At 50.1% G+C, this 25,153-nt stretch overlaps 1 protein-coding gene and 1 long non-coding RNA gene across 4 annotated transcripts in view; one reads left to right on the top strand and one right to left on the bottom strand.

Annotated features, from left to right (window-relative positions):
- The window catches only part of PROSER2 (proline and serine rich 2), a 44,825-nt gene extending 39,354 nt beyond the window's left edge, over positions 1 to 5,471 (top strand). For all 3 annotated transcript variants that reach the window (XM_019460805.2, XM_019460803.2, XM_019460806.2), the window contains exons 3-4: positions 179 to 431; positions 2,466 to 5,471. In XM_019460805.2, coding sequence (XP_019316350.2) covers positions 179 to 431; positions 2,466 to 3,499 — 1,287 coding nt within the window. In that variant the 3' untranslated portion in view covers positions 3,500 to 5,471. The remainder of the gene's footprint in view (positions 1 to 178; positions 432 to 2,465) is intronic.
- A 1,414-nt stretch (positions 5,472 to 6,885) lies between these two features.
- On the bottom strand, positions 6,886 to 24,704 carry LOC109273832 (uncharacterized). The gene is made up of 4 exons (XR_002083306.2): positions 24,562 to 24,704; positions 14,037 to 14,129; positions 12,524 to 12,662; positions 6,886 to 7,117 (listed from the first exon to the last, which is right to left on the bottom strand). It is a non-coding gene; the product is annotated as an uncharacterized LOC109273832 (long non-coding RNA).
- Positions 24,705 to 25,153: the final 449 nt, after the last annotated feature.

The raw sequence follows: 25,153 nt of genomic DNA, 5'->3' as shown, positions 1-25,153 counted from the left end.
CGGGTTTGTCAGTGGGGCCACCTGAATGGCAGATCCTCCCCGACGGGAACTTGTAGAGGGACGTGGATTCCACCCAGGGCTCTGCAAGAGATCCTGACTTTGTCATGGCTTCTCTCTTCAGCAAAACAACTGTTTGCTTTCTCCCTTCCGTTCCCAACCCCCACACCCGTTAACACAGGATGATGAGAGCCTCAAGTACCTGACACATGAGGAAAAGGATGTCATCCTGTTTTTTGAAGAGACTATTGATTCCCTGGAAGATGATTGTGAGGAGCAAGTCCTGTGTGACAGCGGTGTGCACTCCCACTCTCCAGGGTCTCTGGACGAGAGCACTTCCAGTCACTCGGAGCCGGGAGATGTCATCGATTTAGTGCAGCCGGCACCTGAGGAGGGGGAACCCGAGTTCCTCCCGGCTGCGACTGAGACAGCAGGTGAGGAGCAAAGCCCAGTCCCCAGCCTCTGACTCGGTTCGTTAGTGTCATTCGGGACACTGTGGTCTTCCCGTGTGTGTGCCAGTGTGGACGCTGTGGGGGTTTTTGCAGGGTGGAGTTTGAGTATCCAACCAGTAGATGCTTTCGTAGCATATTAGGAGATAACACATGAAGGGAAAGTTCAAAGGAACTAGAATAAAGAATGAGACTGGCAGACCATACGAATCTATTTCATATACAGTAAAACCTTGGTTTGTGAGCACAAGTCGTTCCAGAAACATGCTTGTAATCCAAAACACTCGTATATCAAAGCGAATTTCAAGAACCATTGGCTCGGTTGTGATCATGTGATGTTCAGCATCACGTACTACTGATATCAGTCTTGCTTGTTTATTAAGTTAAAATTTATTGGAAACGTTTGCTTGTCTTGGGGCGCCTGGGTGGCTCAGTCGGTTAAGTGTCCAACTTCAGCTCAGGTCATGATCTCGTGGCTTTTGAGTCTGAGCCCCGTGTCAGGCTCTGTGCTGACAGATAGCTCAGAGCCTGGAGCCTGCTTCCGATTCTGTGTCTCCCTCTCTCTCTGCCCCATCCCTGCTCGCACTCTGTCTCTCAAAAATGAATAAAATTTTTGTTAATATTAAAAAAAAAAAAACGTTTGCTCATCTTGTGGAACACTCGCAGAACATGTTACTTGCAACCCAAGGCTTTACTGTATAGTAAAAAGAAAGAAAGAAAATTGGAATTGACTTCCAGGTATAACAATTCATTCTACAAACAGAACATACAAGGTTCTGTTTATATATATATTTTTAGCCTGTGAGGTTTGATCTCAGATTTTGAACAATCTTATGCCCCCTCTTTCTATGGCATGACTTCCTAAGGTGGGAGTATTTGGGCTAAAAAGTTAGCTGGTTCAGGAAAACAGGAAAAGGGCAGCAAGAGTTTGGCTTAGTGTCTACTTTGCAGGTCTGTTGGATTCAGGGCAGCCTCAAAGGAGAGGCGTGCTTTTTGTCCTTTGAGTGCTGTGAGAAGAGCAACGGGGTGGATGAGGTGGGATTGTCTTGCACTGTTTCTCCTGACTGGAAAAGATGTTGGAAATAAACATAGCAAGGGGATAAGGATTAGAAAGGAGGAGGGAAAAACAGAAGGGAAAGTATTGTGGCTCTTACTACAAAATACTGCCATTTGTCACAAGCGTCTAGAAATACTTTTTCTCCCTCTGTGTGCGTGTGTGTGCGCGTGAGGCTGTGCATTACACCGATTTCACAGACTGGGGTTCCAGACTCCAGATGAGGAGCTTAGTTTACAGCCGTGTCTTCAAAGAAGAGACTTAATTACAGATGTCCCGTTTTTATCACACGTCTTTGAAGTGTAGTTCCTAAAATGCATTTGCACCTGCTGGTCCTTTAAAAGTGCCAGATCATCTGCTTGTGCCAAGGAAAACACTTAATGGAGAGAAAGCCGCCTTGCCCATCAGTGTCTAACATGATACTTCCACAGAGGTTTTAAGTGCCTGCCCCAGCAGGCGTTGGGTGAGATTCTGAGGATACAGGGATAAAAATTAGACACGGCTTACAGTTTTGCAGTGGGAGACAGGTGCGTGATTGTAAGTGCAAATAGTATTGGGTGACCTGCGATCTGTATCTGTTTAGGCGGAGGAGGATGCCACCCGTCCGTCCCGTCTCCATTTTCCCTCGGTGACACCCCCTCCCAGGAGGGTTATCGTTCCCTCCTGTTTACTCGCCTCCTTAGAAGCCTGCCTGCGCGTGCGCGGTGTGCGTCCCAGGTCCCGAGCATTCAGACGCGAGTCTTTCACCATCACTGATCGTTTCCTTCTTGCCAAGTAGGGGGTGAGACTCACCCAGGACCTTCTCCTTCACTGTTCCAGGGAGTTTAGGTGACAGGAGGTGCTGCTGCTGACAATGGCATTATGTCCCCCTGGGGGGGGGGGCTCTTAAATTCAGCAAGAAAGCAATGGGATGCATTTATTTTTACATAAGGTGGTAGCTTATGAAGATTCTGCCTCCTTTTCAGGGGCTGGCCCTGCCGGGAAGGAAGACAGTCCGGTCCTCGAATGCGGGAAACCAGAAGCCCAGGGTCGTCCATCACCAGACCCCGAGGCTCCAGAGGCCCCTCCGGTGCTGCCCTCCCAGCCGGTGGCCGCCCCGGCGACAGAGCCCCCCAGGAGAGAGCTGCCGGCCCCCGCTGCTCCCGCGGAGCACCCCAAACTGCCCCGCTCCGTTCCCACCCCCCTGGTTATCGCTCAGAAAATGTCCGAGAAGTTGGCGGGAAGTGAAACATTTTCACCGGTGTCCCCCACCGAGGAGGGCAGGCCCGGGGAGTGGAGGACGCTGCCCTCGGCGACCCCTCGGACGGGGGCCCGCCTCCCGTGGCACAGACACCCGGCGCAGCCGGCGCCCAAGGTTCACCGCTTCCCCAGCAACATCAGCGTGACCAACAGCGCGGGGAAGGAGTTCAACAAGACCATCTCCAGGGCGGCGGTCAGCGTGCAGGAGCGGAAGGCCCGGGTGTTGGCCAACATCAACGGGGTCTCTTTCCTGTCCCCGGGGGACCCCGAAGGCCGGGCCCCCGGGGGTGACCTCGCGGAGCAGGGGAGCAGCGGCTCTCCGGAGCAGGGGCCGCGTGGCCGGAGCGAGGCCGGCCCCGTCCACGAAGCCGTGTCCGTGCAGGCCGGCGGGCAGCCCGGCGCTCAGCGGTCCCGAGGCGTGCAGACGGAATGGTCCCCGCCGCTGGCCAACGGCTTCCAGAGCATCCACGACGTCCTGAAGAGCGAGCCCAGTGCCTTCGTCTCGACCGGAAAAACTGTCACCTTCCGTCCAGACCCGGCTCTCACCAGCAAACTCGCTCGCCAGAACGCCAGCAAGAGCTTTTACGAGCACCGGCAGCCGGACTGCGGCCAGGATGCTAGGAAGCGGTCAGGTTCACTGCCCAGGGCTGTGGGCTTCAGACCCCAGGGCATCACCGTCCAGTTCTCTGGCCGCGGTTCCACGGAGGAGGCCCGCCGGGAGGCCTTGCGGAAGCTCGGCCTCCTCAAGGAGAACTTGTGATGGAGAATGAGAGCGGGGCTGGGGAGGCTGGGTGGCCAGGGCAGGGGGTGTGCACGTAAGGGGCGGAGCAACAGCCCCCGTGCTGTGCCCTGTGCAGGGAGACACGTGACAGGTGCCAGGACTCCGTGGTCTGGGCCGAGGGACTGGGGACAGTAAGTGCCACCCGGCTCTGTGGCCGCATCTGAGTAGGAATAGCCTTCTGTGAAAGACAGTCCGGCCCCATATCTTGTCTTCCTTTTTCCGGGGGCTCAGAGAATAACCGTTAACACCCGAAATGCCATCGTATCTTTTGAGGATTCAGAAGGAGGGGGATTGGGTCTGATTTGTTATTCTTCAGTCCCTAATGTTGACTTTTATCCCAAGGACGTGACACGCAAGCCAGTTTAGGTCTCTTACACTCAGTTATCTATGACAGGGATCTCCCCCTCCTTTTCTAAGAAAATAAAAACGAAATGCCTGTTTAATTTTCGTAATGTCTTCAAATACTTCTTTGGGTCTTCTGTTTGGTTCTGAAGGATAAAGGATGGTGTGTTAGCCCTAGACGTGCCTTTGTTTCTGGGTAGAATTTGGTTTGCCTGTTTTTTAATTGAAAATTGAAATGAAACCTTTAGAGTATGATTTACTATAATTTTGAGTTCTGGGAGTGGAATGGAAAAGGGTGGATTTGGAAAAGGTGGTAATTTTCAGAAAGCAAGTCTGATCAGACCGTGGGGGCCATGTCACTGGGGGATACGTGGGTGAGTGTGTATTGTGTATATATGTGTACATAATATGTGTTTATAGAAGCCTATGTGCGCCCACGCACACACACACACACACACACACACAGGTATCGTATGCACATTCATTAGTACACATACATAAACTTCTTAAAACCCTATCAAGTGACTACAGGATGCGAGACAGGCCTTCCCATTCCCTTGACAGATGCTGCTGTCCCAGCTGTGATGGGTGACATCGAGACTGGCACCTTGAAAAGGGCACATCTCCATAATCAAAGTGCTTTCTCCTCACCCATAAGTTGCTCTGTACACAAGAAGAGTAATAGCCCAGGTAGGCTTCCAGATAAGCAGACAGTTCCTTCTTTAGAGAAGAACACTTTTAAGAGATGTATCACCAAATTTTAACCTGCTTTCAGCTTATCACCCAATTTTAGTTGTGCATGTTCCAAGGCAGCTACCGAACAGACGGAAACAAAGAAATTCTTAAGACCCCTTCGTGTTCTGGGAGCAAGACCTTGGGATTAGTTTTCAAGGGGAAAAAGCAGCAAACTGGTTTACACGATGTGAAAAGAACTGTATTCTCCCAGACTATGTTTTACAAGCTGAGTTGTAGCCACAAGCATTATTAAAACTATTTAAGGCTGGAGTCTTAAGTCTCTAAAAATAGACTGGGAAGGGCCACGCTTTTAAGTCACGCCCTTCTGTTATTCTGTCTCAGCCAGTGTCACAGAATCAGTTTCTTCCTGTTGAGTATTATTTCAATTCATACTTTTAAATGTGCTGTGAAGTGCATCCTTTATAGTATTCGTATATAGTATGTATCTGCCTTATAGCAAGTTACATAAAATGATTGTCATTTTTTTCCTTAGGACTATAGTTTTTAGTGTCTCATCCGGCCCGTGTCCTCCTGAAATAATCTTATAGACTCTTGATGGATTTAATTTAAATAGGTGCTTTGATTTTTTTGGTTTTGAAAATAGTTTTTATTGTACTCCTATTTATGTTGGATTTGTTTGAAGAAGTCTTGAGGGATGTATTACCTTTTTACAAAGTGAGATGCCGTACATGGTGTTTCAAATTAGAGGGTCTTGATTATGGCTGACATTTTAAACATCCTTTAAATACGAGGATTATCTCTTTTAAGTTATCCTATGACTTCATTGTGATTAAGGTGAACTTGACTATACAGGAGTATATTTGTTCTCGTAATGACATTTTTGGAAAAATAAATGTAGAGATTTAAGTATAAACAGCTTTGTTTTTGCATTTTATACTTACACTCAGTTATTTTAAGTGGTTATAACCTTTCCTTCTATTTATTCATAATTATACTGGCTATTAATCTGGTCATTTCTTGGGCCCCGAACCCTAGTAATGAAAGCCATGTTTTGTATGAGGCTCAAATTACAGCTGCTGATGAACTAACTCCTGTATGTGTGCGTATCACATTAACAAAAACATCTACTTTGCAAAGAGGCATTAGACATTCACAAGGGGTCATCTTCAAGGGAATTGTAAGGACCACATTTCAAAGCAAAATTGTAACGAAAAGAAAAGATGAATCTTAAGTGCCTAATTGTTTTCAAAGTGATACCTGTAAATCATTCTCCATTTATCTTAATACTTGAAATCAGGGGGAAGAAAATTTTTTGCTTTTAGGAGGGTATGTACACATGGCCAAACCAGAGTCTCACCTGCAAACAGTAATACTTAGCAGTTACCAGAGTGAAGCATCTGTCCCGGCCCCTCTCCTGCCCGCTCCGCTGGGTGACTTCTCTGTGCCTGCTAATCCACACAAAACTGGCAGAAAGTCTGATCTCTGCTTTTCTCACCCCAGCTCACACTGTCCTCTCACAAGCCCTGTTGAGGCACAGGGTGTCACTGAGTCTCTCAAAGTGCACACGGCCTGAGCCTGCTCCAGTATGGGGTTCTTCATGCAAGATTCCTCATGGGGGGGCCCCCACAGGGGCTCCCCTTTTGAAACCAGCTTTCACGGAGACCTTAGCAGAGTTCATAAGTGAGGCCTCAAGGGACCCTTAGGATTGGCCTTTTTATTTGTGAAAAATCAGAAACGGGGAGCCCTGGGGTGGCTCAGTCACTGAATGTCCAACTCTTGGTTTCAGCTCAGTCATGATCTTGTGGTTTGTGGGTTCGAGCCCCATGTTGGGCTCTGCGCTGACCATGCAGAGCCTGCTTGGGAATCTGTCTCCCTCTCTCTCTGCCCCTCCCCTGCTCGCTCTCTCTCTCTCTCTCTCTCAAAAATAAATAAATAAAAATTTTTTTAATCAGAAATGTGTTCTCTTGTTAAATTCCAACCGCTCTGGCTATGAGGACTCTGACTCTTCAGAGGATTTGGTGGTGATGTTTTTCGTACAGGTGATCTAAGAAATCAGTTCTTTATGTTTATTCAAGAGGAGTGAAGAGAGAGAAACAAGATAAATATGAAAACAATACACTCTTATCAAGAAACGTGTACCTGCTGTGCTGTTTCCCTAAACGAGGTAGCAGAATGAGGCATTGTTTCTTCTTGGAGTGATTTTTATCGCCTGGGCAAGTTTTAATAAACTTTTCTCCCTCGACTCTCCCTTGGGTTCTTAAATGTTTGTCATCAAACCCCTGGGTTCTCTGAAGGCATGTAACTTGTTTTCGTGTTTTTCCCCTGCTCCCGCTGGGTGACCCCACTGCCCGCCCACCCGCCCCCACCAGGAGCAGGAGGAAGGGGAGGCTTGTGAGGAATGCTCCCCTGTGAAAGGTTCGTGTTGTCATTGAAATGACAAGCCACCAAACAGGTTCTGTTTGTTCTCTTCACAGCAAGGCTTTCTCTGGCTTTACCGTATGGGAATGAGCTCGTATCCTTTTCTAATCTCCTCGCTGGACAAGCCCTGCTCTCAGATACCTGAGAAAAGAGAAGGCAGGGCTGTGAGTCGCCGTGTCCTGGGAAGATGGGGACTCTGCAACAGAGGCCGCTGGCCGTGTGTCTGCGCCAGGAATGCCGCCACTTGCTGACCAGGCCCGCAGGGTTCGCCCTCTTCCCCATGAGTGGAAGCGCTGCTGGGGAGAAATCTGTCCCTCCGCCCAGAGAAGAATCCGGGCAGTGGGATGGAGACCAGAGGGCACTTCCCAGCCCACGCTTTTTAGCCCACGCTTTTTAGCATTAAGAATGGTCAACCTTTGTGTGTGAATGTTTCTAGTCCTTCTAAAATGTCTCTTTATTGAAAAAAAAAAAGTTAACAAAACCCTTCCCTACATGTTCCAGATCCTAACACTTAAGAAATACCAAGCACTGACATCAGCAGCCAGCTCACCCTCTTCCTGGCTACTGGCCTTTTGGGGAGGCCACTGCTGACCCCAGGAGCCAGGCAGACACCCATCACCGCACCTGCCAGCCGGGCTCTGTAAAGATTGCTTCTTATTATCTAACCCATATGAACTTTCAGTCAACAATGAGCTAATGCAGGGGAAACATGGTGATTTCCAGAAATGGCCCAGAAAACCAAAATGGCGAAAGGCTATAAGAACCATAAATGGCCCTAAGGTGGGAGCAGGGTCCACCCCTCCCTGAGAACTGTGTGATCCTGGGACGCCTCCTGGTGTTGTTTTCTGCCTTCCAGATTCCTTGGCAGTCCCCAGGCCTTTCTGCTTTGGGGGTGTGCCAGGATCTAGAGCAAAACCGAATCTGAAGGAATCTCCCGGCCCCACTGGTTGAGTTCGAGGTAGCTTTTCCTGACTCCCTCCGCTTCTTCAAGCTCCATGAAGCCAGCTACTTCCCCAGCTGAACTTGCTTCTGAGGTTCAGAAAACCTTTTCCAAGGGAAGACCCACCCTTGGAAGGGCCTCGGGGTCTGCTCTCTGGGCGCTGGAGCTCCTAGCGTGGTGGCTTAGGTTCAGAATTCAGGGGTCACCCCCCTCCCAGGCCCCCCCTGCCACCTGCTGTAAAGGCTGTGGCTGTGCTGTCCGACCCCAGGCCAGAGGTAGGAATTCACACTTGGAAGCAGAGGTTAATGGAACTTAGTCCTTGATAAACACGTCACACTTCATAAACCAGCCTCCCAGTATTTGTGTGTGAAGCACTGTGCCAAGGGTAACAATAACCTGAGTTCTGGAAATGCCTTTAAGGGGTGGGGCTGAGTGGACGAGGAATCTGTGTCAGGCATAAAGGCTGCAGAGAACAGGGAGCTCTGTGCGCACATGTATGCCTGCACGTGCATGCACACTAGCATCTAGGTGACCAGTTGGTTGGTTTCTGTCCTCGGCACCTGCTGATTGTTTCTGAGTGGTGTGCACCCCTGGAGCATTGGGGCGCGCTGCCAGAGGCTTGCCCTTGTTACCCAAAGTGCATTCTGGCATCCGGGGTCTTTGTAGAACTATGTAAATCCTCAGAGAAGCCACACACGATGAGTTACTGATAGGGCAATGATAGAAGGTTCTCTTCTGCTTCCCACTGGTCCTCCCGTTGTATAGTTTCCTGGTCCATGAGATAGGACAGAGTTTATCCTTTCACTTAGATGGTGTCGAAACATTTTGAATTTGGGGGAAATAACCTCTACCTTGTGAAGATTTTTTCAAAGAGCAGAAAGGTTCCGGAAGGGCCTCCCGGAGTTGCTGGGGCACCACGACCAGGCTCTTCCCGACTCACAGTCTGTGTGTTTGTGACACTTCTTGTAAGGCCCTTTATTCTTCAGTCCAATCTTAAAGACCAAATGAACTCAATTAAAATGTTAATAATGTACAACAGTTGCCTGGAACTAATAATTTGTGAAGCTTAGGAGTTGAACCGAGTGGTGCCGAGTATGACAGTGTTCACAGATTCACTCAGCAAATCTCCGCGTCCTGTCTGTATGCCGGGCACTGTGAGTGGTACTAAATATTACCACCTAGTCCTCGTGGCTGCCTGCGGGTGGGGGTGTGACAACCCCTTACAGATAAGAAAATGCAGCCTTCTCTCCTCTTCAGCAGGAATGGGGGGGCTAGTAGGTCCATACCCTGGTTGCAGGGGGTGCAAATGCCCCGCTCTCCACACCCTCTGAAGCTGCCCAAGCTGCTGCAGGCTGATGCCTGCCAGCTGTCCCTTCTCCCCGGCGTGGAGAGGGCTAACCCTCCCCAGGGTCCCCGAGATCACCATCTCCTTTCCCCTCAACACAGCCCTTCTTGTCCTGCACGGAGCCACTTCCCGAAGCGTTCTGTCTGCCCGCCACTCACTGGGGCTCGTCCCTGACGTGCAGCTACGCCTCAGCTCCCAGGGACCAGAGGGCGGGGCGTCTATAGGGAAAGAAGGGAAGGCAGGTGAAGACGGACTCATTTCCGCCAGTCAGGCTTGGTGGAGAGAGCATTACAGTGGGCTGTGCAGAGCTGGAGAGAGGAATGGGACTGTGTCCCTGGGCCTGGGAAAGGCCTTTCAGCGGGCTGGGGTTCTTGGAGCTGCTGCGGGTGACCCTTGCCTCAGGGGATCCAGTTCAAAGCAGGTTCCATGCCTCCACTCCCTCCTTCAGGACTTGCTTTTGGAATCCGGAATTGCCAGTCGTGGTTTCCAACACCCACGTTGTGCAGGACTCCCATGCACACACAGCACACGCAGCTAGCCGAGTTCACCGGGGACATTGCCCAATCTGCTCCTTGGCAGTCCTTTGAAGTTGCGGTTGTTACTGGAAAGGCAGCCAGGCTCCAGTGGAAAGTCCGGGACCCGGCTGCACAGAGCATCAGTGCTCTGAGCAGGGCAAGGCAGAGCAGCGGCCCATGCCTGGCCTCGGCCTCAGCCTCACCCTCTGCTGGAGGTCACCCAGCTCAGGGTGCTGGGGCTAGCCTTTATCACCCCATTTTATTTATTCGTTCATTTATTTTTGAGAGAGAGCATGAGCAGGGGAGGGGCAGAGACAGGGTGGGACAGAGGATCCGAAGCCGGCTCTGCACTGACAGCAGAGAGCCCTGTGTGGGGCTTGAACTCATGAACTGTGAGATCATGACCTGAGCTGAAGTCGGACGCTTCACCGACTGAGCCACCCGGGCGCTCCCATCTCCCCATTTTAAATCTCTAACCAGATTTCACTCAAGACACCACTGCAGCACAAAGTGGCGGTCCTTCCCCGATCATGTCGGAAGTCAGGACTAGCCTGCCAACATTCGCAGGTGGAGTTTTGTCTACATTTTATTGGGATGTGCCAGCTCAGAGAACTGGGCATCTCCATGCCTTGCGAGGCTCTAGCCTTCATCTAATAACGAATGTTGCTGGGGTTAAATTATGTTTTGGTTCATTTCTTCTAGGAATAACTACTTTCAGTGCCAGTTTGGGCCAGATTTAAAAATTACTCAATTTTATCTTTTAAACCAGCTTTTTTTTTCCTCAGCTTAATCATCCACGTGCACAGTGATTCCAAATGACCACTTGCTATTTCTAGAAGTCAGATCCACCTTCAGAGGTATACTTTGCACTCAGTGTGCTCTACGCAATTCCAGGCTCCACACGAGCCCCACAGGGCTTTATGAGGAGCAGAGAGCACTAAGAAGACTGAGAATGTCGGACCCACAGACAGAAAGGCCTTCAGAGGCTATGGGAGCCGCCTCCAGAGGCTTACAGGGCTGTCAGAAGGGATAATTCTGTGCAGCCGGAGAAATTCTACAAAGAGAGACTTGAGCTGCACACAGGGAGCTCTCGCGGGGCTAGAGCTGACTGAAAGGAAAGAAGTGTTCACAGGAGTGTGAGTCCCATCGCCATGGAGGTGTGCAAACAGACGGTGCAAGTGCACTGGAGGAGGAAAGCAATAGGAATTGTGCTCAGTGTCGCCCCTCCCAAATCTGAGACTTTGTGATGGGTTCATGTAGAGCAGGCTTTGTTGTTATCGTGACCTGAGTTTGAATCCCAGCCCTATGATAGTTGGCTGTGTGACTTAACTTCTCTGAGCCTCACTTCCTTCACCTGAAAAAATGCGGGTGACCTATACTCACCTCATAAGGCTGTTGTAAGGACTGAATGAGATCACATATGTCAAGTGTAGGCCTGGCACAACACCTTCACCAACATCATCACCATCACCACCAGCATCAATATCACCACCATTATCTTGATCACCGTTATCATTACCATCTCCACCTGATCATCATTACCACCACAAAACCCGCATGAGAATTCCTACAGAGACTTCTGGAATGGCCATGAGCAAGTACAGTGCCATGAGGGGTGAGTGGGCACTAGCCTAATAGCCTCACTCAGACATGACTGCTCACCATGGCCCCATTCCTACATGCAGTCCTGTGGTTATTTCAGCAATGAAACAAGTTTTAGATTTAAATTCCACCGCCTACTGAGAAACAGAATTTTGCCGCTTTCTAAAAATAGGTCTCCAGAGCTTATTTTTCTTCCCCAGAACTGGGTAGGTCTGGCTTCCTGCTTACATATACAACATCAGAGGACTCCCTCTTCAAAGTTCACACTTTTCCACATCTCCTTTACTTTCCCTGTGGGACTCACAGAGCTCCTCTCAGAGCTGGGCCCTCCCGCCCCCTCCTGAGGCCTCCTCCCAGACGAGGAAGTGCGCAGCCCAGCCTAGCGCCCGAAAGGCTCCAGGGAACACTGGGGGATTGTGTACCCCTTGGCACCTTGGCTGCCTCACTGCCAAGAAGGAAGTGCCTATTTTGAGTTGCTGGTCTGGCCAGGCTGTGGCCCTCAGACTTTCCATCCTACACAGCCAGTCCTGGCAGAGGGAGGTGCTGGGGCAGAGGGAGGGGGGCCTCTCAGCCAGAGCTTCCAGAGCGGCCGCCGGGAAGCAGGTGGAGTGATCCGGGCCCCAGTCACACCTATCTCAGGAGGCCCCCAGGCCGGCTCCCTTCCTTTGCAGAAAGGTGGAGGGGGTCCAGGAACTCTTCTACTAAGTCACCGTTTCTCAGCCCATCGGGACCCAAGCCAGTTCTCCTTCCAGAGTGTAGGGCTTAGACCCTGCATCCCTCCCTCCAAGAAATGTTCTCCTGGAGCCTTCCTCTGCAACTTGACCTCCCTTGCTCTGAGTGGACCCATCATGGCTTTCTCGGGAGTCCTGTGGCGGTGGGGATTGCAGGTGCCACCTGGTACGACTAAGAGTGGGCAGCATCCCATAGGAAGACCCGGGCTTAAAAGTCCACTGCAGTGCTCACCAGTCGTAGGCACTCTCGGGTGAGCGATTCTGAAACAATGAATGAGATAACAGATGTGCATAACTTCTGAAAACTGTAAGAGTGGTATCGCCTAGGGCAGTGTTTCTCAAAGTGTGGTTCCTCTGGCCAGCAGAATAAACATCATCAGGAAATCTGTTAGAATTGCAACTTAGCGGACTCACCTCAGACCTGAACGAGCAACTGGAGGTGGGACCCAGGAGTTGATGTGAGCGAGCCCTCCATGGATGTGAGTCTGAGGCACTGGGCTAGTGAACAGAAAACAGACCCCGCCTTCTAAGGTGCGCAGCTGCGGGAGGTAACCTGAAATGCAGAATAGGTGCTGAGTGTACTACCCTGGAAGGTAGGGACCATGTCCTGCCATGTGCATCCCCAATGCCTGGTGTGGCACCTGGCATATAGTAGGCGTTTAATTAATAGCCCTTACATAGAATAAGTGTGTGGACACTAAAAGACAAGAGTAGCTCAGAAGTCTTACAATGAGTGTGTGTTATTTTCATAACTGAGAAAGCAGATAATCCCATTTAAGGAAGAGAAGGGGGTGCGGGGGGAGAGAGAGAAAAAAACAGTGGACGTGGGCCACTCTCTTGGTCCTGCCCATGACGACTACAGGGGAGAGGATCAGTGGAAACCTTCATGCAGACAAGGGGCCTATAACCCCCCCACTGCATCTCTGGGTCTGCCTTGAGTGGACCAAGAGGTCACAGGTTGGCTGTGATCAGCATCCATTGGTTCATCCTATGAGTATGGGAGCATCTATTATGTGCTGTCCCTAAGGACCAAGGATGGACTAGTGAGCAGGGTACACACAGTCCCATGCTTGCAAGCTGGCAGCCCAGGGAGAAGACCGACAGATAAACACAGTAACTGCAAGAAGGTATGACAGTATTGGGGCACTTGGGTGGCTCAGTCAGTTAAGTGTCCAGCTTTGGCTCAGGTCATGATCTTGTGGTTCGTGAGTTCAAGCCCCACGTCGGGCTCTCTTGACAGCTCAGAGCCTGGAGCCTGCTTCAGATTCTGTGTCTCTCTCTCTTCCTGCCCCTCCCCTGCTCATGCTCTGTCTCTCTCTCTCTCTCTCTCTCTCTCTCTCTCTCTCTCTCTCTCTCAAAAATAAATATTTTTAAAAAAGAAGAAGGTGTGACAGCATTGTGACAGGGGAAATACAGAGGACAGAGGAGGAGGCAGAGGGCAGGAAAGGGCTCCTGTCAGGGTAGGTGGCCAAACTGACTTGAAGGGCACGCAGGAGTTAATGGGTCTATGAGGTGAGAAGAGTGTCCCAGGCAGAGGGCACGGCCTGTACAAAGACCGGGGGCAAGTGGGGACTAAAGCAGTCAGCAGGGGAGGGCACAGGTGGGGGGGTAGCAGTCACCCAGTGCTGGTATAAGACATGATGTAAGGCAGGGGAGCAATCCTTGCCACAGAACTTGCAGTCTAGCCATCATTCAACAAACACTTTCTAGATGCTGGGGAGACAGCAGAACAGAGACAGAGCACAAAATAAGAGTCTTGGGGGGCTTACATCCTAGTGGCCAAGACAGAAGCAAATAAACCACAAAGCCAAGAACAGTGCTTCAAGGAGAGGGGTAAGCGGAAGTCACGGAGGGAACACCTGGCAAGGGAGAATTGGTGAAGGCAGTGTCATGACAGGTGGGTAGAGTCAGGAACATACCAGCTCACCTCCACATCACCCCACCACTCAGGGCTCTGTGACTTCAACCGGATGGTTCCAGAATGCTGGTTTGTAATCAGAGAAAGGAAAAACTGCCACGCCTTCAGGGGAGGAAGAAAAGGACAAAAATTACTCTGCTATGCTATGCTATCCTAATAATACACTTACATATATTATGCATACTCTGTATACTATCCACACTATACAATGCTATATGTTAATGCTATATTATACTTTACAAGCATACTATGCTGTACATATTATACTACACATGGTATAGTATAGCATAATATACATACATACATAGTATAGTATAGCAAAGTATGCATAGTACAATATGTATAATATAGTATAGCACAGTATGTGTAATATAGCATGTTATATACTATGTATGTAGTAGTATATGCTATGCCATACATATGTATACGGATTACACTATACATACTTTACTATGTATACTACACATATTACACTATACATGCTTTGTATGCTAATGCTATATTATGCTACACATATTGTACTATACATACTATACTCTGCTATACTGTGCTATACGTATACTATACATACTGTACTATGCTATACTAACACTATACCATACACACTATGCTATACTAATGCTTTATAATATGCTATGCCATACCATACCATACCATACCATGCCATATTATACCATACTAGAGACTATACTATGCTATACATACTATACTACATATACTATATTACACCATGCCATATACTATACTGTGCTATACTACGCTATACACATATTACACATATATGCTAATACTATACTATACCTGTTATACTATACATACTATGCTATATTAAGCCCATACTATACATACTGTACTATAGTATAGTCTAATGCCCGACACAATCCACACTCACAAATATTTGTGGGACTGAGTTAAGGTTTCTCCAGCTGAGAATGGGGGTGTGGTGGTATCTTTTCTGCTTGCCTTTGGGGCTTGAGTTCTATGTCCTGAGAGTCTCCCTTCCAGACCTGGTTCTCTCTCCCTTCAAGTCCCAGACCTGTCCAGATACTCTCAGAGGGAAGTGGTAAATGACAGGACCAGGGAGGGGTGCTTGTGGGTGAAACATCAGCCAGGCTAATGACGGTTAATGGGAGACTGAACCCCACACGCCAGCCATACCTGCTGATCCTCTAATGAAGGAGGATGTTTGGTGGGCGTACCTGCCGGGCTGGTGGCCTCAGGAGGCCTCACCACGGGTGGGTCTTAACCAGCTCCCCTCCGAAATGCGGCTTTGAACAAAATCCACCTCAGATCCACATTGTATTCTATACTTCTGGAAAAGTGTTCGGGAGGTCGTATGCACAGGGAAAATGAAGACGGGCTCTTGGCCCGGCCCCGCCACCGACAAGCTATGCAGCCTGGTCCAAGTCACCTGCCACATCCCAGCTTCCTCAGTGTATTGGTCAGGACAGATTAGGCTACACCGTGGTAACAAGGGAACCCCATGACTTTAGTGGCTGAGCAAAATAAAAGCTTCTTTTACTCAAAGTCACTTCGTGGGTCAGGAATCCTCCTTTGTCATGTGGCTACCTCACCAGGAACACTTGGTCCCTAGATCAGGGAAGGAAGAGGCTTCTGGGGGGTCTTGTGTGAGAGGGTATTACTCATACCACACACACAAATAACCTACCTGAACTCATTACGTGGCCACACCCCAGTGCAAGAGGGCCTGGAATGCAGTCCCTCCCCAGGAAGAGAAAATGCATGGAAAGTGCACAGCGTCACCTTCATTGGCTCAACTACTGAATCCATAAATTATTTCCTTACATGTAGGGAGGGGGACATAATATGCGCCAGGCATTAAGTGTTAGAACTACAGACTTGTCCTTGTCCTCAAGAAGTTCGGTAGGTGAGGGGCGCTTGGGGGGCTCCGTCAGTTAAGTAAGCGTCCAACTTCCGCTCAGGGCATGATCTCACAGTTCGTGGGTTTGAGCCCTACATCAGGCTCTATGCTGACAGCTCAGAGTCCGGAACCCATTTCAGATTCTGTCTCCCTCTCTCTCTGCCCCTCTCCTGCTTGTGCTCTGTCTGTCTCTCTCTCTTCCAAAAATAAATAAACATTAAAAAAAATAAAGAAGTTCAGAAGGTGAGACACACTACAGTTTATTTATTTTTTTAATGTTTATTTATTTTTGAGAGAGAGAGCACGAGCAGGGGAGGGGCAGAGAGAGGGGGAGACACAGAATCCGAAGCAGGATCCAGCCTCTGAGCTGTGAGCACACAGCCCGACACGGGGTTTGAACTCACGGACTGCCAGATCATGACCTGAGCTGAAGGCGGACACTCAACTGACTGAGCCACCCAGGTGCCCCCTATTCTCCTTAAATCTGATATGTGATCCGTTTGTAAACTCTCCCTTTCGTACTAATTTATATCTATGAAACTGAAACCTCTTTTCACATGAGCAACTTCTTTGCTAAACCAGGTAAGTTTTCAAATGCTGTGATGTTCCCTCTGTTTTTTGGATGATTCATAATGTAATAGCAAGGGATGCAAAATATGCTCTTACGTTTAATCCGAATTACTAACATCTTCCTTCTCACATCACTTTCTGAAGTAGAGACAATCGTAAAACAGCCAATCAAGCCCTGGGTTATAGGATGGGCCATTTCAATGGGGGAGCTGCCCCCCACTGCGGCCAATTTCCAGCCACCAACCTGACATCGCTCGAGACAGAGGTGGAAAGCAAGCTACGGTGGCAAACCAGCCCATGGTATTGCCGCAAAACACAGAGGAGACGTGAACAACATCAAGAGCACAGAAAATAGCAATGCAATTAGGAAGTGCTGAATTTAGGGTATTTACTACCTTAGTTAATTGTAAGTTCATATCATTTAATTTTAAGATGCTGGCTGTGTTTCACAGATGGCCTGTAGAATTCCCCAAAACCTAACAGTCTGGCCAGCCAGGACAAGCCAGCTCTCGCCTGCAGTCAGAGGCAGGTCAGAGGAGGCAGGAGCTCCGCCTGAGTAGAAGCAAGCATTGTGGTTATTCCAGAAGGGGAAGGAAGGACCGCACAGGCTGGTTGGAACACCAGCTGAGCCAGGGAAGTATGAAATGACCAGTGTTGGGAGAGGGTGGCCACACAGCCCTGGTGACCCGGATAGTGTCTCTCTGCCTGTGGTCACTGTCCCACAGTCACCGTTTATTTTCAAAAGTGCTTTGTTAGGGACTGAAATGATACGGCTTCCCTATGCTAAGTGAAGCCCCGCAGCCTTCCTGGGACCCCAGAACCTCGGGATGCGTGTGGGGTTGGGGAAGGAAAGGCTGGTTGGTGGGCAGAGAAGCCAGGTAGCAGCGGGTGGAGGAGGAGGAGGGAAGAAAATGGTGGTAGTGACCACGGAGGTCATGTCCTGGGAAGTTGGGAGAGAAAGGGAATCCCCCCGGATGACAGGCTGGTGCCTAGAGAGGGTTTCCTTGCGGGAGGACCCGAGCTCTGAGGCCCAGCCAGGGCCCCAGCAGGCCAGCCTCATCCAGAGCCCGGACCAGAGCTGTTGCTCACTGTAGCCTCACACAGCAGGGTAGGGAAGAAGAAAGAAATGCAAACGAAATTCAAGAGTCTAGCCCCTGGCTTTCCAACACTAAGAGGTGGGCAGGACAGTGGCAAAGGGGCCACAGTCCCCCATGTGGTCGTGGTCGATCTCCTGTGGGAGGCTTGAAATTCCCAGGACAAAGCGGAGGCACCTTCCAGGTAAGAGTATCCTCTGAGACTGGTGGTGGTGGTTTTTCCCACAAGCCGGTTCATTTTGTCCTCACTTTGCCAGCCAGCCGCCCTCCTGAGCGCCCCAAAGCCTGACCCCTCCCGAGCCCCCCAATCCTCTCATTGTCTGCCTCACGGAGACAGGGCAAGGCAGGCCCTTCCCTCGGGGAGAGAGCCGGGAGGCAGCACAGCTGAGCTACAGGCCTTTTGCCTTCCTGGCTGCTGACCTGGGTGCATGAGCCCATGAGTCAGGGCGAGGCCAGGCTGCTCTCTGGCAAAGCAGCCCAGGACCACAAGCCCCAGTTCTAAATGTTCTGAAACCTTTATGAGTCTTTCAAACCTTCCATAAATAAGGCAAAGAAGTTAGGGAACAATCTCTGGCTTTGAAGAACGAGGGGAAGATTAAGGGCTCTCCAGGCCGCAGGACATGTACCCAGGTACGGTTTCATGGCAGCACAGTGGATAGATAATTTACCTAAGTGCTATTCTGGGGACTCTTTCTGTGTCTGTGTGTTTCAGATGATAGGTAGGTAGGTAGGTAGGTAGATGGATGGACAGACAGATGGACAGACAGAGCTCACACACAAATGAATGTATTCATCCTCACATCAGTTCTAGGAGGTGAGGCATGTAGTACTGAGGAAACTGAGGCATGGTGAGGTTAGGTGACTTCCAGAATCCCACAGAAGGTGAATATCAGAGCTGAGATTTGAACCCAGGCAGTGATGCTCTTGACCGAGACACGAAGCCACTTTCCCAGGCACAGGGGGTCCTGTCATTGGGCCTTTCCCAGCCCTCTGGAGCACACACAGGGGCTGGGAGTCATGTGGCACATGGCATTAGATCCAGGTTGTGGGGCCCACAGTTTAGACAATTTAGGGGTCCCTCTTTAAGATAAAGACTAGAAAACTGTGACTGCAAATCATACAAGCTGTGGAAGAGGCTGAGCAAGTGAGGGTCCCTGCATTTTTTTTTTTCATTTTTTTTTTTTATTTTTAAACTTTTTTTTAAATGTTTTTATTTATTTTTGAGACAGAGAGAGACAGAGCATGAACGGGGGAGGGGCAGAGAGAGAGGGAGACACGGAATCGGAAGAGGGTCCCTGCATTTTAAGCCTCGTTGGCCTCTTGGCAGATGGGCCCCTTGCCCTGCAACCTCTGGGGCTATTAGTCTCCAGTTATCCATGCTAGGGGGTTCTGAAGTCTCTCCTGTCCAATGGCACCGTGTCTGTCTTCCTCCACCCTGGAAGGGTAATCTGCAAGGGGGTGTGAGGGAAACCCAAAAATAGCCCCTCACCCCTCTCAGCCCACCGTCCAGATGAGCGCTGGAGTCTGGAGCCCTGGCTCTGCTCGGACAGATTCAGACCAGAAGCTGCTGGCACGAAGCCCGCTTCCCAAAAGCATGAACAACCAGGGGAAAGACGTGGAAAATTTTCTGACCAGACCTGAAGCTGGTGGGATCATTAACATGTAACCCATCCAAGGTCACCCGTGTAGCCTGAAGCTAATTTGGAAGCACAGAAGGGGGAAAGGACCTGTTCTCTCTTGAATGCCACAAACAGATCTTCTTTTTAAGAGGTACAGACAGGGTCACAGGTGACCTGAGCCAGAAAGCCTCAGTCTCTAGGGAACAGTCTGTGTGAATATCGCCAAGGGTTATCTTAGGTTCCTAAGCTTCAGAGACCATCACCCCGACTGGAAGATTCCATGGTCAAAGGCTCTCTCATAGGCTCTTCCTCCCTCTCCCTTCCCTAACAACAAGGACAGCCAAAAGCCATGAAGTGTGGGGGGTGGGGGGGGGGGTAAGGTGAGGCTCCATGGGGGAGGGGCCACGCTGTGGGGGGCGGGGGAGGGGAGAGAGCTGTTGAGGGTGGGTGGCCCAGCACAGGGCCCCAGAGCCTACAGGGGAGGGCGGGGGGATGGCCTCTTCATGGATGAGGGGGCAGCGTGACAAGAGATGAGTCACATACAGTAGGAGTGAAAGTGTTAAGGACAATGAGAGCCAGCTTTGTCCCTGAGAAGGGGGTGACTGAGACAGAAAGGAGAAAACTAGAATGAACCCTTTGGGGTTGGGCTGGAATCGGAGATGTTGATGTACACTCAATGTTTTCAATCTATGTCAATAGAAGTAGAAATAAACTAGATGTAAATAAATGTGTGTAGACACATGTTCATACACACATGTTCCCACGTTCTGCCCACATTACAACGTCCTCAAGCATTTCCGAATCGCACTGTGAAGGAAAAATGGTTCGCCACAGTTCTTAGTAATGGGAAGGCAGATGATTCGGGGCGGGGTGGGGGGGGGGGGGGTCTGTGGCAGGGGACAGACATCAGACTGGATCCAACCCCAACAATGACAAGTGGGGTTACAGCCCAGGAGAGATGGGGAGGCAGAGGATGGAAAATGTCTAAGGGGAAAAATGGGCGTAAAGGGCATTCCTGCTAGACAGCTCAACAGAATTCCTGCTGAAGGCAGACCAGGATGATATGGTGTCCAGGTTGGGGACGAGGAATTTGATCAGATAGCAAGGGTGGTCAGGGTTGGGGGGGGGGTGCTGGTGATAAACTGACTTAGCATGGTTCTTGCTCAAACTGGATTCTGCAAGGACAGAGACAGAGCCCACCCTGGTTCCAGCAGAGCAGAGGGCTCAGAGGAGCCCGAATGAAGTTGATCAAGGACAGTTTTTGTCACCATCCACTGGCTGCCAAAAAGACTTGGGTTTTTTTGGGGGTGGGGAATGGCCAGTTCCAGAGCTTGGGACAGAAAACTGCAAGATCAGCCTAAAATGCTTTTTTGTCCCAGAGAGTCCAGAAGTGCTCAGAGAGTGATGGGGACACATCAAAAGGACACAGAAGCTGGCTGGAATGGGCTCCCACCGACCACATCGGGGACAATCTGAACATCAACATAAATGATGATAATAATGAGTCATAACCCACAGGATGGAATAGGAAACCACAAGTCCACACATATGTCAATTCATTAATTACGTCAATTAGTTACAATCATAATTATATTTAGAATTAATGAACTATTTGATGAGTAAATGGGTATTTAGATAGTTTCAGGGTACCTCCCCACAAAACACTGAATAACAAAATTGGCTTCATGTGAGAACATGGCAGACAGACAGACGCTAATCAAGGAATCAACGTTACATCCGTGTTGGAACAAACAGAGACCATGTGCTGCCAGACGGGCTGCGACGAGAACACAGCTCCACGTTCGTGCGATGCCACCCCGAGGATCAGAACCCGCATCCAGGTGCAAGGAAGCATCAGAACACTCACACTGAGGGCCGCCCCACAAACAACGGGTCTGTAGGACTCAAAAGTCAGGACACCATGAGAGCAACCCAAGACTGAGGAGTGTGCTACAGACGGAAGAGAACTGGCAACCGAATGTGTTTCTCTGCTGGGGCCATTTGGGAGAAGCCACTGCTGGGGAGAGAGGGGGAGTCGGAGGCGGCCAGGACGACCGGGCGGTAGGAATGGAGCAGATACACTTCCCGGCTCGACGGGTATGTCGTGGTGCCGTAGCAGAACGTCCTTGTGTGTGGAGATCACGTGCCGAGACGTCCGGGGGAATATGGGGCATCATGTCAGCAGTTTATTCGCACATGGATCTGGACAAATATTTGTGACGTGCTTTTGCAACCTTTCTGTGAAATTTTGAGGTCGTTTCTAAATGAATCAGGCAGGGGGGCACCTGGGTGGCTCAGTCAGGTAAGCGTCTGACTCTTGGTTTTGGCTCAGATCATCATCTCAAGGTTCGTGGCGTCGAGCCCCGAGCAGAGCTCTGTGCTGACAGAGCACAGCCTGCTTGGGATTCTCTCTCTCTCTGCCCCTCCCCCTTTCTCTCTCTCTCAAAATAAATAAACTTAAAAAAATAAACAGATAAATAAATAAATACATAAACAAATAAGTTAGTCTTCCATAAAATTATAGTTCTCGGGCACCTGGGTGTCTCAGTGGGTTAAGTGTCCGACTCTTGATTTTGGCTCAGGTCATGATCTCAGTTTGTGGGGCCGAGCCCCAAGTCAGGCTCCGTGCTGACAGCATAGAGCCTGCTTGGAATTTTCTCTCTCCCTCTCTCTGTCCCTCCCCTGCTTGCTCTCAAGATAAATAAATCTCTCAAGATAAATAAACATCTAAAAAATTTTTAAACAAAATTACAGTTCTCAGGGATGGCAGGGGGACAAGAGATCAGATAGTCTGGACCCTTGTCTTGGAGCCTGGATGGCTTTTATTATCCCCATTTCACAGAAGAGATAGTTGAGACAGAGCGGGAAGTGCAATGGGCCTCTGGCTACCCATTTCATAAATGGGGCTGAAGGAGGGCGTGGCAGAAGTCAGAACATCCCAGGCTTCCCCCGCACCTTTTCACGGAGCACCCCTTCTCCCCATGACCCTGCGTTACTCTGTGGGGTCCTTTCCTAGTCAGGCAGTTTCCACACTGAAATCAGAAGAGGAAAAAATAATGGAATTAAGTGTGGACTTGATGGGCAGGGCTGAACCTGGATGGCCAGGGACCTACCATCAATCCTGAAGTTCCTCTCAAGAAGAAAAGCTGCCTCTGCGGCCCATTCAAGCCCCGGGCACCCATGGGGTACAGGAGTCAAGTGGAGAAGGAATTCAGGAAAAGCCTTCTCCAGGAGAGAGGTAAATATTGCTTATGAAAGGGACATTTATTTTAGGGGAGACAAGGATGTTTATTTTAGGGGAGGTGTCCCTCAAAAGCACTAATGTGAAGAGATAGAGGGCAAGGCGTAGGGTACATGTAGTTGTCCCAGGGAAGGTCGTCTGGCCCTTGATAGTGAAAGATGGTCTCATCCGTGCCTCCCCTCACTACAGCACAGCACAGACAACGCTGGATGCCAGAATGCCACTCTTATCTTCTAAAATGAAACACAACAGGGGCGCCTGGGTGGCTCAGTCAGTTGAGCGTCCGGCTTCGGCTCAGGTCATGATCTCACGGTTCATGGGTTTGAGCCCCGCATCGGGCTCTGTGCGGACAGCTCGGAGCCTGGAGCCTGCTTCCGATTCTGGTCTCCTCTCTCTCATCTTTAAAAAAAACCACAACCTGCCACAGACATGAGTAGAAAAAGTCTTGCCAGGCTCCTGAGAGACAGACCTTGATGGCCATGCCCAGTGAAGAGCAGCTACTGTCAATTTGTTTTTACATAGACAGAAACTAGCCCACGGCCACTCTACCACCTGGTCACCACCGCGTCTGAACCACAACACAGTCCTTCCCTGTACCCTTGGGGTGTTTTCTTTCCCCACCAGCTGTTTTCACCAAAATAACCTCAGTGTCAATGAAACAGAACCAGGTCTGGTCCCATTTTTCTAGAAGCACTGACCAGTCAGCTTGCCTGAAAATGGCCACAGGCTTGCCGAGAAGGAGGCTGCCTGGAACGCTCTTTTCTTCTGTTTTCCTATAAACTAATTCCAAAATTCACCCCCTTTGATCCCAGGCTGATGAGGCCTGGCTGTGTGCAGAGCCCTTACAGTGTGGTGTTTCATTCACACAAGGAATTACAAAACCATCACACCCAAAGGGCACCTGGAGAGCCTATCTGAGTTTTGAGCTGCATTCGCAGGACATCAACTTGCCTGGGGGCACCTGGGTGGCTCAGTGTCTGACTTTGGCTCAGGTCATGATCTCACGGTTCGTGAATTTGAGCCCCTGCGTCAGGCTCTGTGCTGACAGCTCGGGGACTGGAGCCTGCTTCGGATTCTGTGTCTCCCTCTCTCCCTGCCCCTCCCCTGCCTGCGCTCTGTCTCTCTCTCTCTCAAAAATAAATCAATGTGAAAGTAATAATAATAATAATTTAAAAAGGTCATCAACTTGCCTGCTATAACAAAGAGACCCAAATAATACTGGTTTTCAGAAATCTGTACTTGTGTCACAGGCGAGCTCAGATGAGTAGACAGAGCTAGCATGGCAACCACACATCCATCAGCATCCAGGACCTTTCACTATTTGCTCTGCCATCCTCCCTATGTGCTTCCATCCTGTGGCCCAAAATTGCTGCTCCAGTTCCTGCCATCATGTTTGCATTCCTGCCATGAGGAAGGTGGCATGGCAAAGGCAGGGGCACACCACGTCCTTTTAAAGGACATGACCCAGAATTTGCACACGCCTCACTCCCACGCACATGCAGTTGCCAGAACTTTGTCACGTGGTCACAGCCAGGTAAAGGCGAGGCTCAGAACCTAGCAACCCTAGTACCAGGTACAATGTAATACTAACAGTATATGATGCAATACAGTGCTATGTAGTAAGTGCATGTGGGGCATTGACTAGCAATTCTGCCACACGGGGGAAAGCATTTCAGCAGCTCGGAACTAACAGAGAAGTCTTTTTCTCCAGCGCTCACACTCTCAGGCCCGAGCTGGACCCAATTTTCTCTGCTCAGAAGTGCACGCTGGGTCTGAGCCAGGCTAGACCAGTGTGTGCGCCTCGCCTCTCTCAGGAATCTGTGCTAACATTCCACACTCTCCCTCTTGTCTTGTTCACGTTTGGTGTTTTGGGGCCTCCTGCTCTGTCACGCGGGGGAGGCTGCCGGGCACCTCCTTCTTTCTGCACATCAAGACTTTGCCTGCCTCCATCTGGCTAGGGAGAGGTGACCCCCCCCTACCTGCCCCCGCAGCCCCCGGAAGAACCAAGCCTCTCTTGGCCGAGGGTGACCGTTCAGGCTCATCAGCCAGCCCCCAGTGCAGCCTGAACTGTGGGCAGGAGTCCGAGCCAAACTGCCGGCACATAAGGAAAGGTAAAAACCACCCTCACCCGTGTGCATATCCTGTGCCAGCGGCAGGTGCCCAAAGACCAGCAGGGATCCCTGTCCTTGGACGCCAGGCTGTCGTGCCAGCTGCACACGTGGCTGGCAGGTGCATCCCTGCCTTTCTTATTCAACTGAGCCTTTTGGAACATCCTTCTGTATTGAGGGAGGTGCCATGCGGCCTCAGACACTGGGCATTCAGGACAGCCTCAGCAGAGGGCAAAGATATGGGAACTCAGAGTCCCGTGTTTAATAACTCTGTGACCTGGAGGGCAGTGCAGCATGGTGGTGAAATACACATGCTTTGGAGTCAGAATTTCTGGACTCTGGTCCTGGCTCCAATGTTCATTACCTTGGGACCATGAGTAAGTTACCTGGTGACTCTATGTCATTTCCCCATCTGTAAAGCAGAGATCATTGTGCCTATGTGGTGGGGTTGGGGAGTACTAAACAGGTAATACATGTCGGTGTCTGACTTGTAGCAAGCCCTTGATGAGCATCAGCCACTCCTATTCCCTAATCTCTTTGAGCCTCAGTTTCCACCTGCACATAAGCGAGGAAATGGTTTCTACAGTCCGCATAGGACATTAAGGGCAAAAG

The sequence above is a fragment of the Panthera pardus genome, unplaced genomic scaffold (genome assembly GCF_024362965.1).
Source record: "Panthera pardus isolate Hobbes unplaced genomic scaffold, ASM2436296v1 HiC_scaffold_6, whole genome shotgun sequence".
Lineage (NCBI taxonomy): Eukaryota > Metazoa > Chordata > Mammalia > Carnivora > Felidae > Panthera > Panthera pardus.
This window is presented reverse-complemented; position numbering and strand designations above follow the sequence as displayed.